This window comes from Schistocerca gregaria, chromosome X (genome assembly GCF_023897955.1).
Source record: "Schistocerca gregaria isolate iqSchGreg1 chromosome X, iqSchGreg1.2, whole genome shotgun sequence".
NCBI classification, from domain to species: Eukaryota; Metazoa; Arthropoda; class Insecta; order Orthoptera; family Acrididae; genus Schistocerca; species Schistocerca gregaria.
Window position 1 is genome coordinate 598,050,134 of NC_064931.1, and position 19,172 is coordinate 598,069,305.

The window sequence follows — 19,172 nt, forward strand, 5'->3', positions numbered from 1 at the left end:
GACTTCGTGAACCCTATTGGGGACGGATTCAATAAGGTGTTTCCGTGCCTTTTGAAGAATGGCAGCCCGTTCTTCTTCAAGAGATGATACCAGAGGAGGTAATTATGTTTGATGATGATGTTTGGTTTGTGGGGCGCTCAACTGCGCCGTTATCAGCACCCGTATAAATTCCCAACCTTTGCTCAGTCCAAATTTGCCACTTCCATGAATGATGATGAAATAATGAGAACAACACAAACACCCAGTCATCTCAAGGCAGGTGAAAAAAATCCCTGACCTCGCCGGGCATCAAACCCGGGACCCCATACTTGGGAAGCGAGAACGCGATCGCGAGACAGCGAGCTGCGGACTGATGATATTTGACGCTGTGATCTGGAGTGATGTCGAAGTTCTGGCTCACCCCAAAGGTGTTCCATTGGCTTTAGGTGGGGAAAATGGACAAATCAGTCAATTTCAGGAATGTTATTGTTCAGATGCTGCTTTATGACATGATCGTTTGTCATGCTGATATAAACAATCGTCATCTCCGAATTGTTCCTCTATTGTATGCAACACACAATGCTGTAAAATGTGTTCATATCCTTCCGCATTTCGCATTTTCTTAACCACAATAAGGGTACCACACACTAACGACGATAAAAACCCCGTACAGTAACACGACCTCCTCTGTGCTTCACTGTTGGCACTACACGTGATGGCAGGCAGTGTGACCGAGCCACTCGCCAAACACAAAGTCTTCGATTGGACTGCCAGAGGAAATAGCGTTATCCACCACTCCAAATCACTCGTTTTCAGTCATTCGTTATCCAGTGGCGTCGCCCTTCAAATTGTCTCAATTGGCAACGACTACAGAAATGTACGGCTTATGAGGAGCTGCTCGATCGTTATACTCCATTCCTTTTACCTCCCTCTGCACAGTCGTTGTGTTAGCTGGACTGCTGGTAACTCTTTGGAACTCACAAGTGATTCATACCGCTGACTTCGTGCTATTTTTAGGACCATCCTTGGCAAATCTGGTACCTGAGGTCTGCATGGCCTTGATTTACCTGTGGTCGTCCCTTCTCATTGCCATTTCACACTCACAATCATTGCCTTGGGCAGCTTTAGAAGGGTTGAAATGTCACTGTTGGATCTGTAAATTAGGTGACATCCATTGAGTATTCCACATACAAAGGCAACGAGTTCTCATCGACCATTTCTGCCGTTATTTCCTCTCTACTGGTAAATATAATGATCGGAATCTGCATTCCTGGTATATGTCCTCGCACAACGTCGGACACAACGATTGGATCGTACACAAAACGCCCTGCATTTCAGTATGCCACTGAAGACAAAGATAACAACCAGCCACAAACTCCCATACGGTTCTGGTATGCGTTTAAGTGCCTTCTGGAGACTCGTGCGAAGGGTGTTAGGACTTTTGTCGTTTAGTCCACACCATCATATTCATGTTCAGTTGGATATAGATCACATAGGTTTGGGGAGTGAGCCGATTCTAGTCGCGTGATGTCCTCATGAAGGAAGAATTCGTACATCCTATGTGGTCTTTGAGTATGATCCACTGGACAGAAACCAGGCCTGTATGCAAAATGAAATCGTCGCACATACCACTGAAGGATGTCGTCTCTGTAAAAACCGCACCACCATGGAATGAGTAGGAAACACGTGTTGTGGAGATTTCTCCTTAACAGGGTGCCATCCCAGACTAAAACACTGGTAACGCCATACCTGTTCAAAACTGGTTCAAATGGCTCTAAGCACTATGGGACTTAACATCTGAGGTCATCAGTTCCCTAGATTTATAACTACTTTAACCTAACTAACCTAAGGACATGACACACGTCAATGCCCGAGGCAGGATTCGAACCTGCAACCGTAGCGGCAGCGCGGTTCCGGACTGAAGCGACTACAACCGCTCTGTCACAACGTCCGGCGCCATATCTGTCCCGTTCCGCAATATAGTGTCGATCGTACCGTGTTCCATGTGTGCACCAGATGAAAAGGAGACTAATAACCACTCACAAGGCTATATTGCAACTCAACACTGAACAGTGCAATCCTCACAGTTCGAAGGTTCACTTGCTGTGGGCAAGACACCACCTTTGGCTACAAAGGTAGTGATTTTTCACGAAGGGAAATTATGTGGTAGGTCGCAGAGCAAACAGAGTAGTCTCTCTAAGGCATCATTACGCAAGCTGACGGTAGATAAATTATCCGATAGTGAAGATAAAAAGTACGATGTTACGTTATCCTTCTTCTTCATATGTAGCAGAGACTAATTAGCCAAAACATTACGACCATCTGCGTTATAGCATGTCATTACATCTTTAGAACGCAGTACAGCAATGATTCTGCCTGGTATGGATTTAAGAAGACCTTGATAGATTTCTGGAGATATGAATCACCAGATGCCTACACACACGCCACGTAATTCCCTTAAGTTGCGGGCCAATGATTTGTAGACACGGAGCTGGCGCTCCATACCGTAACGGATCTGTTGTATCGGGTTCACATCATCAGAATTTGGTGACCAAGACGTTAAGTTGAATTCATTACCTGTAACACGATTTTGGCCATGTCAGATGGACAGTGATTCTGCGGAAAGATGCCACCGCCGTACGGGAAGCATCAAGCATGATGTGCAGGTGGCCTTCATTAACACTGACGTAGCTCATAGCTGTAATGGTGCCTTCGTTTACTACCGCAGATTCCATGGAAGTCCAAATTAATGTCGTCCTTTGCATAATACATCCCCTCAAGGCCTGTGTCTTTGACACGGTGCATGTTTGGAGCATCCACTCGGAGGATGGGACTATATCTAGACACAACCATAGATTTGGTGTAGCAAGAAACGTGATTCAGCCGCCCAAGCGACAAGTTTCCCTTGATCCACGGTGCAATCTTGATGATCATGTGCCCATTGCAATAGTAATTGACGACGTCTTGGGGTCAACATGGGAACGCGTCGATCTTGTCTGCTGCAGAAAGCGATGATCAACAATATCCCTGATGGACAGTACCGAAAAAGTATTTCCTACATTGTATGCCAAGATAACACTTGTGCCAACGAATCCGTCAGCTCCTAGTTCTCTAGAAGTCGCAAAAAGATACATAAGGACAGTATGCCCATCCATCTGATTACTGACGCAAAGATCGAAGTTGGATACTGCATTGAGAAGCTTTTAGCCAGTTATCTAAATAATAAATTTGAAACATCCACTATATCTAACCGAGAGAAAATTGTCAGTATGTTTTCTAACTTAGCCATTACTCCTAACACATCCATTCTTTCTCTGGATCCAAAAATCATGTATTTAATATTCCTAAGGATCCGGTACAGAACACAATTAATGAGAATCTTTAGACACACTGCGGAAGAACCCTGTATGAGACAGATGATGATTTATAGTTGTTGAAGATGGTGTTACGTTTTAATTATTTAAGTTGCGAGATGGTGTATAGGGCGTCTCTCCCTAAGAGTAGTCAGGCGCATTTTCTCTGGAGTTTCAGCAGATATTTGCAATTTTGGTTTTTGCATAGTGTAGCTGCATTCAACCCAAACAAATGCTGCTCATCAGATCTTGAGTGCGATGGCCAGTGTGGGCGGAAACGTCGGTTTATTCCCCGTTATAAACAAAACGATTTTTAAAGCGGAATTTTACCTGCCCAGTTGATAGAGCGATCCCGACTAGTCTGTTCCGATATTCGTTTTATCGACGTGTATTTACACGGGCAGCAAAACGCGAAGAATAAACAGCAATCCAGCAGCAACTCAGTAACGCTGCATGCTTGGCAGTAGCAGTCAGCGTGGGGCACGGGAATACTATCGCTGCTGGAATATTGGCTATTCTTAGAGTTCTACGGTCCACGTTAATACATATCGATAAAACAAATACCACACTAGGCTAATCTGGGTCTGCTCTATCGAGCGGGAACGTAAAATTCCGCTTTAAAAATCGTTTTGTTTGCAACGGGAAACAAACCAACACTTTCCATTGACAATGAGCGTGCTATGGGTTCTCCGATTTCCTGTTGTTTAGGGAACATCTTCATGACGAATTTCGAACATAGTGTTATGGAGGGTCTAACTATATACTCCAACATAATCGTTTTAAGAACTCAAATATATTCCGGTTCAAATGGCTCTGAGCACTATGGGACTTAACATCTGAGGTCATCAGTCCCCTAGAACTTAGAACTACTTAAACCTAACTAACCTGAGGACATCACACACATCCATGCCCGAGGCAGGATTCCAACCTGCGACCATATAAGTCGCGCGATTCCGGACTAAAGCGCCTAGAACAGCTCGCCCACCGCGCCCGGCATCTTCCGCTCCTTCTGGAAACATTACCATAGTAAGGTATTCTACGATAAATCTTTTCATCTTTATCTCACTATCATATTGTATAGTGGCTCATCTCAAGATTGTAGTTTCCTCCTTGAGCTAAGTAGCTTGAATGATAACATCTAATTTACTATGGAACAGAGCATTAATGTAACCCAGCCTGTCTTAAATGGTTCAAATGGCTCTAAGCACTATAGGACTTAACATCTGAGGTCATCAGTCCCCTAGAACCTGGAACTACATAAACCTAAATAACCGAAGGACATCATACACATCCATGCCCCAAACAGAAATCGAACCTGCGACCGTAGCGGTCGCGCGGTTCCAGACTGAAGCGCCTAGGACCGCTCGGTCACACCGGCCGGCTGCCTTTCTTAGATCTGTCTAGTAAGCTTATAGAGAACACTATCAGTTACAATGTTTGTAGAAAACCTATAACTTCTGACCTGGTGATTAATAATTCTACAAATAATCCAATACAATAAAAGATGGCGGCGTTCAGATCAACGCTGCACGGACTAGATAATATCCCATGGTCTCAAGGTGCCTACGTGTATGAGTTTTGATAAATTCAGTTCATAGGCCACTCCGTCAGCTACGTGGTTGGCTTTGCCACTAGTATTAATACAAGTGTTTTAAAGACCAAGGATGGTAATCGTAATCCTTCTGTGGTCCGGGTTCGAATGCTCTTGCCCCCATCCGCAATAATCCCCATGATGATAACATTTATCGTAGAATACCTTACTACGGTAATGTTTCCAGGAGGAGCGGAAGATAGTTGAGTTCTTAAAACATAGTTCTGACCTACTTCGTTCATATAAATAATGGAAAGAAGTTCAGATACTGGGAAAAGTCGAGATTTGATGGTTTGTAGTCTATTACAGTACAAGCAACGGGCGTAGTTCTAGATATATTGGTCAAACCGGTAGAAATTTTGAGGCACGCTTTATGGAACACATTGACAAATCAGACTCACACTCAGCTTTAAGTACCCACCTTCAGGAAACTGGGCAGTCAATTACGGATCTCCCGTCTAATCTTGAGATAGTTTATCGAGCAACAAAAGGCAATACACGTAAAATTTTGAACTAATTGAAAATATAACGCTCATTGAAATAATTTCCTGATGAAACACTCAGTGCACAAACGGATTTACCCCAGAGAAACAGTAACGCGTGTAAAAGCCGAGGACGAAAAAGAGAGAATGAAACATAACTTTATGTAGAAGCGATCCATTGCTGTTCAATTTTGTTGCAACTGGAAAGATGAATTAAGGTAGGTTATTGATGAGCCTTACTACTCAATAAAATCAAAAAGTGAATCAGGTGGAGATTTCCACAGTTTATCTGAAACAACAGAGTGGTACTGGCGGTAGTACTGACACGAAATTCGGGTAAAAGATGGACCTTCAGAGTGAGATGCAATTATGATAAGTTGCATTCGACAAATCGCTTAAACTTAGTGACTATATAAAGTGAATGTTTTCGATATTGAAATCTAATCATACATTACTAAAATGTAATTTGCCAAAGTATTCAATACTCAGGAGTGCTTAAAAAGAGAAATCAAGAAGAAAAACGGTTGACAGACATTCCTCGAGAAATGTCAGTAAAACATAAACGAAAGCTTTCAGCTGGAGAGAACAGAAGTCACTTAGCTGATGACTCTGAATCGAATGAACAGATACACTGATGCAAACTCGTGTGTGTCACTTCACAAGTAAACGAGGTAGAGAACACCGTAGAAATGTACGAGGGGCGTTCAATATGTAATGCAATACACTTTTTCTCGCCTAATTTCGGTTCAAAAAATATGGAATCTGTGGCGAAACATAGTGGAATATTCCCGCTTCAGCCTCTAAGACTTCATGAAGTTCTGATAATTGGCTGTGCTATACGTTGCCTCCAAAATGGCGTGTGTAACGGAGATGCGTTCCAAGCAGAGAGCTGTCATTGATTTTCTTTCAGCGGGAAACCAGAGCAGCACAGATACTCATAGGCGCTTGCAGAATGTCTGCGGAGACCTACCAGAGAACAAAAGCACGGTGACTCGTTGTGTAGGCGTCTGTCATCATCGCAACGAATTTGCGCAGACCTGTCCGATCTCCCTTCTACCGGCCGGCCGCACAAAGCTGTAACTCCTGCAATGTTACAACGTGCGGGCACGCCCATTCGACGTGATCGACTGATCACAATCAAACACCTGGTTGCTCTACATGGGCGTCTCTGTTGTTAATGATGACATATTGGTCCACCAGTTCGAGTGCTGAAAGGTGTTTGCCCATTGGGTTCCTCGCCGCCTAACGGCAGACCATAAAGCGTAACGAACGACCGTTTATGATAAGTTGCGTCTCCGACGTCGATGAGTGGAGTGGTGCCATGTGAGCATAAAGGCGTTCTCAGTAAGGTGGCATAAGGCCGTCATATTCAGTGGAGATTATATTGAAAAATAAAGTTTTGTAGCCAAGATAGTGGGGAATAATATCATGTATTGGAATCCTGAATAAAACCAACCTGTTTTCATAGTTACGTTACATTACTTAAGAATATCCCTCGACCCGCTAGGTTAGCCGAGAGTGCTAATGCGCTGCTTCCTGGACTCAGGTAGGCGCGCCGGACCCGGATCGAATCAGCCTGGCGGATTAACGGCGGGGGCTGGTGTGCTGGCCTGCCTGGATGTGATTTTTAGGCGGTTTTCCACATCCCACTAGGTGAATACTGGGCTGGTCCCCATGTCCCGCGTCAGTTACATGATTTGCATACATTTGGAACACGTTCGCACTATTTCCTGATTTACACTAGATGCCGACAGCTGGGGTTCACTGATTCCATCTCTGGAGATATGGGGTGGCGGCAGGAAGGGCATCCGACCACCCGTTCACACTAACCTTGCCAAATCCAATTGTAACCAAGCCATCTCTGTGAAAACTGCGGGACAAATGCATCAGCAAAATTTTTTGTCTCGCACCATTTCGTTTGAAAAAATGCAAAATTTGTTTTGGGACGTCGTGGAATATTCCCGCTTCACCCTCTATAATTTCATGACGTTCCGGTAGGTGGCGGCATTTTACATAGCCTTGAAAATGGCGTCTGTAACGGATGATGATGATGATGTTTTGGTTTTGGGGGCACTCAACCGCGCGGTTAACAGCGCCCGTACAAATTCCCAAATTTTGCTGAGTCCAACCTCGCCACTTTTTTGAATGATGACGAAATGATGAGGACAACACAAACACCCAGTCATCTCGAGGTAGGTGAAAATCCCTGGTCCCACCGGGAATCGAACCCAGGACCCCATGCTCGGGGTCTGTTACGAAGGTGCCTTCCAAGCAGACAGCTGTCAGGCGCTTGCAGAGTGTCAACAGAGACCGGGAAGTGAACAAAAGCATGGTGAGTCGTTGGGCTAGCTCTCTGTCGTCATCGCAACGAGGTCGTGCAAACCTGTCCGACGTTCAGTGTATCCACAGACCGCACACATCTAAAGAAGCGACTTCAGCGTATTCGTCACCACAAAAATGCAAAGCCTCATTGTAGTCTGCTGCGCATCCGACAGGAGTTCACAAAACTTCATTGGGCTGTTCTTCCTAATCCATCCTACAGCGCAGATCTCGCAACTTCCGACTTCTATTTGTTTGGCCTACTGAAGTATGCACTCTCAGGAAGAAGTTCGTGCGTCATGGAGAGGTTATTGATGCCGCAACACGTTGGCTCCGACATCCACCAGTAGGTGGTACCATAAGGGCATACAGGCTCTCGCAGTAAGGTGGCGTAAGTGAACGGAGATTATGTTGAAAAATAGTGCTTTGTAGCCAAAAGTGTGGGGAATAATATGGTGTCCTCCTGGAATCCTGAACAAAACGACCTGCTTTCAGAAAAGAACTTCGTTGCCTTTCTTTCTGAACTCCCCTCGTATTATCCTTGCCACATCATGTGCCTCCAGGCGCCTTCAAATTTTGCGGTGGACAGTGTTCACATTATTTTGGCTCGTCACTGTATATGCTTTACGGAAAGAAGCAGGTCGTCCACCTTTTAAGCTTCATTAACTTACCTGTGTACGTAAACTAGCCTTAGTAGCTGAAATACTATGAAGGATGAACCAGAAAAAGAATTCTGATTTGGTGGACGACAAATTTTCCACAATTTCCTTTATCTCAATAGCGCTACTCTTGCCTGGACTTTCAAAGGAATCGTTAGGAAGTAGCTGCAAACTAAAATTTTGTAACAGTCCGTGGTGAGTACTTGAGTAACTCACAAAGCCACTGCCAATGTAAGGCAGATGTTGACTTCGAGTCACCCTCTGACTTACAGTTTCATTTTATTGCAAACGTTGACTGCCTACGCTGACTCATCGGATAGTGTTACTCTGTTCCATTCGTTGAAGACTATTGGGTTCGTTGTGGAAAATTGCTTAGAGATTTTCACTCGGCGTTGGATGCTCCTTTTATATTGGTCACCCCTGACTGCGATTAAAGAAACAGATTGTTCGAGATGCTAATTGAGGTCTGGTATCACTGTGTTTTACTTTTTTGTGACATTCACCCTCAGTATTAGGTTGCTATGGTTCATAGTCGGTTGGATTTCGTTTACTGTTGTCCCTGGTTGGCGACGTGTTGGCAGGAATCATTTACGCTGTTTCAGCTTGGAAATGATTCAACTGAACTCTCTCGCACAACTTGTTCTCACTGAATGTAAGAGATATCGCTGTCCATAAATGACCAGGATATCCACTTCTAAAAAGTGTTATCTTTTGAAACATAGATGTTTCAGTTGTTTAATTAAATATCCATAATTCTGACGTTTTCAGTAGGGAAACAGGATGATTACTAAATTTATTCTTGGTAAAAAAGAAAAATTATAAGTGCCATTGCAATAACATTTACAGTAATGATTGTGCCGAGTAGTAAGACTGCAGCAACTCATTTATGCTGATATCTGCTAAAAATTTCATGATTTTTTACCTGTCTCTGAACTCTGTACACTGTAATATTTTATCCAGCAGAAGCGCTTAAGTTTCAGTCATGCTTTTGACTATTTCTCGTCAGTATTTATTAGTTTATTATTTTTATTTTTCCATTTCTAAGCTCTCTACATATCAGTATTTTGCATCATATTGTCTTCTAATTGTCTAATAGCCCCGTAGAATCAGTGGTTGTTAACAATAACCTACGAGTAACACCACAAATTTAATTCAAATCAATTTCTCCCTTATTTCCCGAAGGTAAGAAATCTATTCTCTCCGGCCATAGGTTGGGTCGCTGAAGCCTAACATTTCTTTTCTTTCTCTGCCTGCAGCACTACTTCTAGGTACACATATCGCCAAATTTCGTCTGATGCGTAATTTTGTGTTTTTTTTCTCATATTTAATCTCAAACTCATTCCACTCCTGCTAAGTTTTGGGAAACGCATTTTACCAAATAAGCCCAATAAATGTACAGTTCCCAGTTTAACGAACAAAATTTTGTGAAACGACGAGCAATTTTACATTTGCATTGATGTTATTGAATTTAACTTTTAATAAATAAAGTAACAATTGTGAAAAATCTGTCTCCCACTTTTTTCCAATATGTTACTCCTACAGCCTTCCCTCTCCTTTTCTAAGCAAATGTATATGTAATAGATACGTGATAATAACTATAATGGAAAATTATTTTGATACTTATTTTTATTGCATTTTCTGTTTTCAGTTTATCTTGTTGACTTTGGGATATCAAAACACAACTGGAGCAGAAACACTCGCTGACACATTAGCTCTCCTCAAAAAACTAACCAGGCTATTACCAGGTGAAGGAGAGCAAGTCTTGGATTTGCTTCATGACGTTCAAAGCTACTTGAATCAAACAAATTTCCTCGATGACATTCTGGCTTCTGTGAATGACTTCTACGAAATAATAAGTATATTACTGGATAATCCATTTTCCATCCAAAATCCTGAGGTACGGATTAAGTCTTAAGGTTTTATTTTTAATTATCAGATACTTTAAACTTGAATTTAGCTACTGCTGAAACGGATTTAAACACCTTCTAGTATGCAACACCCTGGCAGATTAAAACTGTGTGCCGGGCCTAGAGTCGAATCGGGACCTTTGCCTTTCGCGGTATAGTTGTTAGAGCACTTACCCGGGAAAGGCAAAGGTCCCGAGTTCAAGTCTCGGCCCGGAACACAGTTTTAATCTGCCAGGAAGTTTCATATCAGCACACACTCCGCTGCAGAGTCAAAATATAATTTTAGCTTCTTGTTTGTTTATCATTTTCACTTGAGTTTCAAACAATGTTCTTGGAAGATCTGATTCGTATATCATCGATTACATATTCATTTAATATTAAGGCAACCATTCATTCATGCAAGCTCACCTGTTTCCACTGTAAGAGCAACGTATAAACATTATATATTAATTCGATTTAGGTAAGTTTCCCACTTCCCTACAATTATTGTTTAGTTGTGATTGATCAAACACGATGAGGAACAAATAAAGGGGAAATTACTTTAAACTGGTATAAATATTGGAGAGAAGTGAAATTTAAGTTAGTTGAAGAATTAAAATTTCAGTCGCCATTAAAAGGATCCATAAAATTAGACTGGTCTCTAAGATAGCACTTTGTTAAAACATGCGATCTATGAGTTGAAGTAGTTGACAAATAAATCATGAAGTTAAGTGGTCAGTGAAGCAGAAGAACAAAGATAGCATTTTAAACAATTTAAAGCTGTTACCTATGCCTGCAAGAGAAAAAGATTAAATTTGTATGGTGAACTGCGCGTGTGTGTGCAGTAACATGAAATAGTGTTCAGGCAGTGTGAGCCAGAAGGTTGTGAGGCATTTCATTAAACTCGGCATCACTGAGCACTGAGTCAAATATAAATGTTATTTGAAATGATAACGTCACTTTGGTTCCGAAATTTGGCTGCGTGTTCTTATAAGTCAACAAGATGTACAGGATTAGCAAAAGAGATGCATACTACCTTTTCAAGAGAAGCTCATTAGACTGATAACAATGAGCCCTAAAGATGAGAAATCTAGCACAAAAGCGTTTGCTATAAATGTATATAATATTAATCGCTTCCCAAACAAAGAAGAAGTGATATTATTATGTACGTGATATTATTGACGGTATGTAAACAGTTACGGATTAGAAATATAAGAATTTGAATATCTCGCCTAGTCCAACATATCTGTAACTTATTGGTGAAGTAATAATATTTCGTTTAAGATAATCATGCAAAAAACACAAATGAGGTGTTAAGTAAAGGTTCTCCATACCTACTCGGGAAATGTAAATTAGTCGACATATAAAACAACATCAGTTACAAATTAAAACTGGCTCGCACATAGGGATACGTGCTTTCTGTGCGCAGTGAGCTATCCAAACTTGTCTAAAATCTCTGCGTAGGACTCTTGTTTAGCACTACCACTTCCGGTTGCCGTTGCCGTACTACTTCTAGTCTGGTAATAAGGGAGAAATACCATGAACAGTATGGTGAGGAATGGTTTTCTTACAGTTTTAAGAAGTTTCTAGAATAAAATACATTACGTGTGCACTAACTTTTATGCTATGACTATGAGAAATGTTCGTCCCAACACAAAAAAAGTATTGACTGCAGAATCAGCACAAAAGGAGACATTTCAAGCAACATAAACAAGAATACACGAAAGTTCACATTTTTCTGGCGGCTGTGTTATAGTAAAGACATCTCGAAATTGTAAATGCAACTCTGTTACGAACTATTCAGCGTTTTTATCAATAACTGTCTTGGGCTTACCGTTTGATTACTGCAGTTTTCTGAAACTGTGCTGTCAGCAGATAATTAATTGCATCATTAACTTTTATGCATTTTCCGTTGTTAATATCGAGTGCTTTTACGAATCACAGACGTGTGACACAGACTCATGCAGGTAATTCAGTAATGCGATTTACTGACCACATGATGGATGACAGAGTACTAAACACGTCTGCATTTCATTTGAAAATGACTGATAAGATGTTTTTCCTAGTCATACTTGGCAACAAAAACTTGTTTTTGTGCAATAAATTTACTTTATGTCACAAGCTTGGCCATTGTTGTTATAACCAAATATCATTATCCCGAAGGCCTTTGAATACCGAGGCAGTAATGGTAATGTGAGGCATTAACAAATTTCCGCCTTCTGCAAGAGCGTACGTAATTGTGGAAGAAACTGATAAACCGCGAAACGTAACAACAGTTATAAAATCTCAAGAAATCTGAAAAGAAATTCAGGTTAAAATTTAAGTGATTATTAGAATGTGTTCGCTGGAAGAAAAGATCAGCCTCGAAATTGAGTAAGGCGTTATGAATAATTTTCGGGTCCTGTGGAACCACTCGGAGTCAATAGACCGGAAGTATACTGCTGGTCGTTAAAATTTCATTAACATAAATGACACCAAACAACGAAATTTTACTTGTTGTGGTTATACATTATGGTAGGAAGAATACATGATAAAATTTGTAGGTGATTTGAGGGTGTACAGGGTGTGAAATATAGTACACAGAGCTGCCAATCTCTGGTAGCTGGAATGGGCAACGAGTTGAACTGAGATTGGATGACAGATATGGGTGCGACATTCTCTGCTTCTTCCACTCTTATGCCTGAGTTCATCAGTCACAGAAGTTGCAGTTGATGGCGTGCCAGTCTCTCGGCCACCCACGATCCGGTGTGTTCAGTTGAGAGCGTTGAAGAGAACTCGCTGGCCGGAACAACATTCGAACATTCTCTGTATTGAGGCATTAGTCGACCACAGCATTATTCTACCTGGGAGTGAGGCGCTCCGGTCGGCTCGTGTATTTGTATTTCCCTGTGCGGTTGAAGGCCATCAGAATACGCTATACTGTTATAACGACAGCACAAGTTATCCGGACTTCCACAGTGTATACGACAGTCGAAAGACTGGAAACAGTGTTTGTAAACTGTAAACTCACCGTGTGCTTCCGATAATGGCCACAGGAGGCCAAGTCCAATAATATTACGAGTGGATAGTAGTTCCGGTCAGCAAAGGAAACATGCAGTACTGCGCTCTCTTGTTGAAAGATAACGTCACAGGTGTTAATATGTCAGAAATGTAACGGCTGATGTCCAAATTAGCGGCTATGTGAATCAGAAGTGATCGTGTAATTTATCCAATAGCACTCCATACCATCAGGCCAAGTGCTGGGTCCTTAAGACGATGACAAATGTTACCTGTTACCGTTCGCTCTCCTTCAGCCTCCACACACCGATACGCCCATTGTGATGCTGTTCTCAGAACCACTCCTGTGCTCATTGTTTTCGTCGGACGCACCACTGTAGCCGTTCCTCTCTTTTCCGCCACCTCAATGGAACCCTCAACATTGGTCGCCACACTGACAGCCCGTGGAGCTCCAGACGTCGTCCCGAGCGAGGTAGCTCAGTGGTTACCACACTGGCCTCACATTCGGGAGGACAACAGTTCAATTCCGCATCCGGCCATCCAGATGTAGATTTTCCGTGACTTCCCTAAATCGCTTAAGGTAAATATTGGGATGTTTCCCATGAAAGGGACAGCCAGTTTCCTTCCCCGTTTTTCCCTTAACCGAGGTTATGCTCCGTGTCTAATGACCTCGTAGTCGATGGGACGTTAAAATCTAATCTTCCAGACGTCGTCACACTGTTAGTATGGATTCTAATGATGCTGCAAACAAGCCCATTTCTTAAAAGTACATGACGTTGTTGAACTAACAGTCACCGCTGAGTGAAGAATATATCTGTCCTCTAGGGGGCTAGTCGTGTGGCACCGTTGAGATTCTGCATGTCGTTGAACATGGCCCCCCTGAACCCATCGATTTCCTATTCACATGAGAACAGTGGGATGCAAAAGAACGGAATTAGCAGTATCTCGGAACGATAAACCACAGACTCAGTAGGCCACGATCAAGAAGTTCTTAATTTCCGACATGATGGTAGACTCTTCTTCTTCTCAGTCGAGGCATAACATGACCTTCTCACAAAGATGAAATTTATGGTTAGGAACCCACTGCGTGATCTTTTCTTATACAGGGTTTCCCAGGAGTAATGGTCAATATTCAGGGATATGATAGAAACGATCATTCGAGGCAAAAAACTGTAGTAAACATGGGCTCTAAAATGCATGCCTTGAAAGCTATGAGCACTTTTTTCAGTAGAAGAGATGTGTTTCACAGTACCAAAGATGAACAAGTGCTGACAGTTCTTAAGGTATGCACTTTAGAGCCCATGTTTGCTCACATGTTTTTCTTGTTTTGATTCATGCTAGCGCTTACCAAATGTGGAAAACATATCTGGCAGTAGAAAAAAAAATTCCACAGTATCACAGATGAAGAAGTGCTCATAGCTCTTAAGGCAGCGATATGCATTGTAATGCCCATGTTCACTAGGCTTTTTTTGCTTCAAATAATCGTTCCTGCCATATTCCTGAATATTAACTATATTCTTCCTGGGATGCCCTGTGAATACAGGGTGTTACAAAACGATACCTACAACCTTGGAAGAGTTGTAAAAGGTGTCTTGAGGGACAAATTCAGGTTAGTAACCCGTGTCCGGAAATGTCGTCTAACGACGCTACAGAACGTCGAAGTTACAGGCTCCGGCGCTTATAGCTTCGACGCTCTGTAGCATTGTTGTATGTTTCCGGACACGGGGCTCTAGCCTCTATTTGTTCCTCACGACGCCCTCTACAACCTCTCAAAGTTTTTCGGTATCGCTTTGTAACATCCCGTAGGTTGCAGGTGGCATTACTCCTACCTACAGTGTGCGGCTGCTCTAAAATCTAATCAATTGCTCATCCATGCAGTTAGTTGACTTCATGCCAGTTTGATGTTTGATACATGCCGACTTCGTAGTGTTGCAGTTTTAATGGCCGGTTGTGCACTAATAGTGATATAACTGTATTTGTTGAGTGACTTACCTTGACAAATATTTCCAGAATTATTTACAAGAAAGGTAATGATATGGAAATGGGCGATTATAAAATAGGATTCTTCCAAAAAGGGCTATTTATTCAATAATCAAGAATACTGGAACAGTGTTCAGCAGCAGTTACGTCTCAGCCAAGTCGATCAGCAGTACGTATAATTTTGGCAGGACAACTCCTATTTTTAAAAACAGTTTGGTAATGGTGTGTTGCAAAATGGGACCTTTTTTGTCCGTCAACAGAAAACCGTTACAAGTAGCAGAGATCGAAACAATAGTTCGCAATGATAACTGTGGTAGAAGATAGCGATTAATTGAATTTCGGTTTGGTTGCTAGGCTTGCTATACCTCTAAGTATGGAAACGTAAGAGGAAGAGACGTTACAATTTTAGGAGTATTGTTAAAACGGGGCGTTAGTAGCGCAACTAGAGGCCAGAACTGCTCCTATTGCTACACTCCACTTGAAGATGATAAGAGAGCCGTATTATTCAGTGTTATTGTATAAACCTTTGTGAAATGACGGTCGTCTAGACTTTTGACTAGGTGTAACTCTCAGTTTAATTTACCGCTGAAATGTGCTCGATCATGTGTATGGGTAACAGATCAGCATCGGCACAGCTGGGTTGCAGGTGTAGTGAATAAACGGTGAGAATTTGTAAATATGATTTCATATCACGTCCAATCAAAGACGGATAATACCATTTATCATTATGAGAGCCAAAGTGGAAGGTAACTCTTTTCGGTTAAAAAATAGCTTATGGGAAGACAACAAGTAACGATCTGGACACACAGACATCAGGTCGACTTCAGCACATCAGTCGAAACATCATATTGATGGCCCCAACAAATGAATAATTACAGTATCTCCGTTTCAAGTATCCCAAAAAGGATATAAAAGGAAAGCTCTAATTGGAACGTGCTCCTACATATGGATAAGAGCATTTAGCGTAATGATTTTTCACAATATACACTGTAACACGCTGTGGAACAATGTTTTTTGTCACAAGCATTAAATTCATATGAAATAAACCTGATTTGTCTCTAAGTTTGACTAATGATGAGAGTCTGGGAGAAGAAGCGGAATTTAGAAATTAGAAATTAGAAATTATGATGCACGAAACCTAAATGTAGTGGTAACTCTGAACAGAAACCAAGTACTACTAATTAACACTCCATTCAGTGTGGGGAAACAGTGCAGCTGACTAGGATACTTCCCCAGCTAAACACGTTATATCTGAAGCGCATGGAATTTAACTGCAGCTGATGAAGCTCTTTCGAGAATTCAAGAAGTCAAAGTGAAAGAAGATGATGTTTCACTACTGACTGTTATGCAGTTATATTAACTTGTGGTAACATTTAATATACGATCATACAGAAAGACTAAGCTATTTAACATTGTGGTCATTCATGATGCAATGGTTAGAATATAGAATTATAAACGCAGGCTTATGCAAGGACGAAGAGGAACGAAGGATTTATTACGCCGAAACTGCATGCTGGGCTGGATCTCGAACCCATTTAATTGTTTATCGCAAGCAATTTGCGACTAGTTTCGCAAGCTGAGGATACCTCAAGGACCAACTCGACGCTTCAGTTCACAATACGTTCCTTTCTTTTTTCCCGGTCAGAAGACATCTACAACTTGTAACAAATATTCAACGCAGCTGACAGTCCGCAAAAGAGTGAAAACATGTCATTTCTGAAGAATATCGTCGGTATACGGTTCTCTGGATGATCTCAGCGTACCCTGTAAAAGGTCAATGAAACCAGAGGAAGAAAATAAAATAAAATCATGAATAACTTGTGTATCTCTGGATGGAAGTCGCTTGTCGACAACACAGGAGCTTCAGAACGGTTATAGCCCCGCTACTATACCACGTAATGAAACATTGCATTTATATTGCATACATCTAACGACACGTACCCGTCTTTCTGAAACTGATACGAGGACAATGTACTCTCTTGGTGTATTACAACGTTGTAAACAGTATTAACTTCCCGGAATGTATTGCTGTGAATCACAAAGATCTGCAAGAACGTACAGCAAATTTCTTATGTTTCAGTTTTATCGTCCTCAACATATACAGGTATTAGATGTTTCACGAAAACTTTCCTTCGTTCAGTGCAAGATATTTTGTTTCATTGTACACTGTGTAGTGAACAGAAATTTACATGAATCATTTTATACAATATCCTAGAATATAATCACTTTGAGTCTTACAAGGCAGTTAAAAAGCTGTCTTTACTACTTCTTGTTCAAGTATACAAAAGACTCTTTTTACTGGTTATTGAAAAATTAAAACTGATAGGGATCCAGGAACTGATCTGTTCAGTACCTTCCCACAATCTGACGTAACATTATTGTCATTTAATTCTATATTAGATTGAGGTTTCCGATTTCTAGATGCCTTTCAAGATCTACAAAGAATTTTTCTCCTGACATAAACATTTTTGTTTTCAGAAAATCGTACAGTTACAGGAACTTGTGAATCAAGAAAGTATTATATGGGGCTCATTTCTGATCCCGATGAAGACATATAAACTGCAATTAAGTTCAATTGAGCTAATCGTCTCTCCATTTAAGACTACATCACTTACGGGAAAAACTTTTCAGAAACATTTCACCAGGTAAGATTAACAGGCTATTTAATGAAATAATACGAACTTTGAGCTCACTATAATACACTTTATAAGAATACCATCAACTAGATAGCCTAAAGGGTCCAGTATTTAAGCAGCATTCGTTTCCTGCAAAATATGTAGTTATTTAAATAAAAGTAAGAAAGACAAATACGATTACGATTCCATTCCCTTTTCGGTAAAGCTGATTAATCAATGCAAAGCAATGCATTCAGATTAGCCCCTAAGTTATATGACAAGGTAAGATTAGTGAACTGAAGAACAATCATAAAATGAATGGGCCAATATTATCCGATGAAATATTTAGTACATTCGTGTGCGAGAGCGTATATGATTTAGCGAACATCAGACGTCAAGCAGAAATTTCGAACTGCAGCCACAGCTTACGTAGCGGACAGTTAATTTGTGGAGTTAAATATGTGACACATTTGCACACCAGATAGGATAAACACAATTAGTGTGCTATGGGCATAAGCCGGTAACACATTGAATCTAAGTATCGTACAGCTGAATACCAATTCATTTAAAGCAATCGTTGTGTAAGTGTGTGCACTAGAACCAGGGAAATAATTCACAAAATTACTGAATAATAAGTTTTGGAGATCAATAGTAATGCGAATGAGAGAATTATTTCAATTTGTAACACCATGCAGAATTCGCAAAAGATAAAATCAAAAGTAAGAGTGCTGTACAAATGAATGTTGTGACAAAGATCTATTATAACACATAAAATGCCGTGTGCCTCTAAAGCATACAGTGAATGTTGTCAAAAAAAAAAAAAAAAAAAAAGCAGAAGATACCAACATAAAACGATTGACCTTTCAAAGGAAATTCTATTCATCGAAAACGCCATTGACAACATTTATACAACTGAGGGAGGCAGTAAGCGAAGGATTCTTTTTGAATAAGTCGAAGCGATTATCAAATATAAATCTTCAGAATTTTGTGAAACCTTAGTTACATTTTTGGTATCGCACAATTCATTTAGAGGAAACATAGCCCATTAATTTAGCATCTTATATTTCCTATGGATCTAATGCTGATGTTTATCGAAAACGTGCACAGTAACGCCCCAGTTAAAAATCCATACCTATTTACAAGGACAATCTGAATATATGAAGTCAGCTTCTGCTGCAACGACGTATCCTGAGTTCATGGAGGTCGGCTGGCTGGAACTATTAGTACAGTGTCTCGTCACGTATGGTAATGGCATACGGAAGAGATATACACTACGTGATCAAAAGTATCCGGACACCCCCAAAAACATAC

The 19,172-nt window shown here is 41.1% G+C and overlaps 1 protein-coding gene across 1 annotated transcript in view; it reads left to right on the top strand.

Annotated features, from left to right (window-relative positions):
• Window positions 1–19,172, top strand: part of LOC126298235 (uncharacterized) — a 512,920-nt gene that overhangs the window by 363,479 nt on the left and 130,269 nt on the right. Inside the window, exons 9-10 of the mRNA XM_049989541.1 lie at window positions 10,032–10,280; window positions 17,725–17,891. Of these exons, the coding sequence (XP_049845498.1) occupies window positions 10,032–10,280; window positions 17,725–17,891 (416 nt within the window). The remainder of the gene's footprint in view (window positions 1–10,031; window positions 10,281–17,724; window positions 17,892–19,172) is intronic.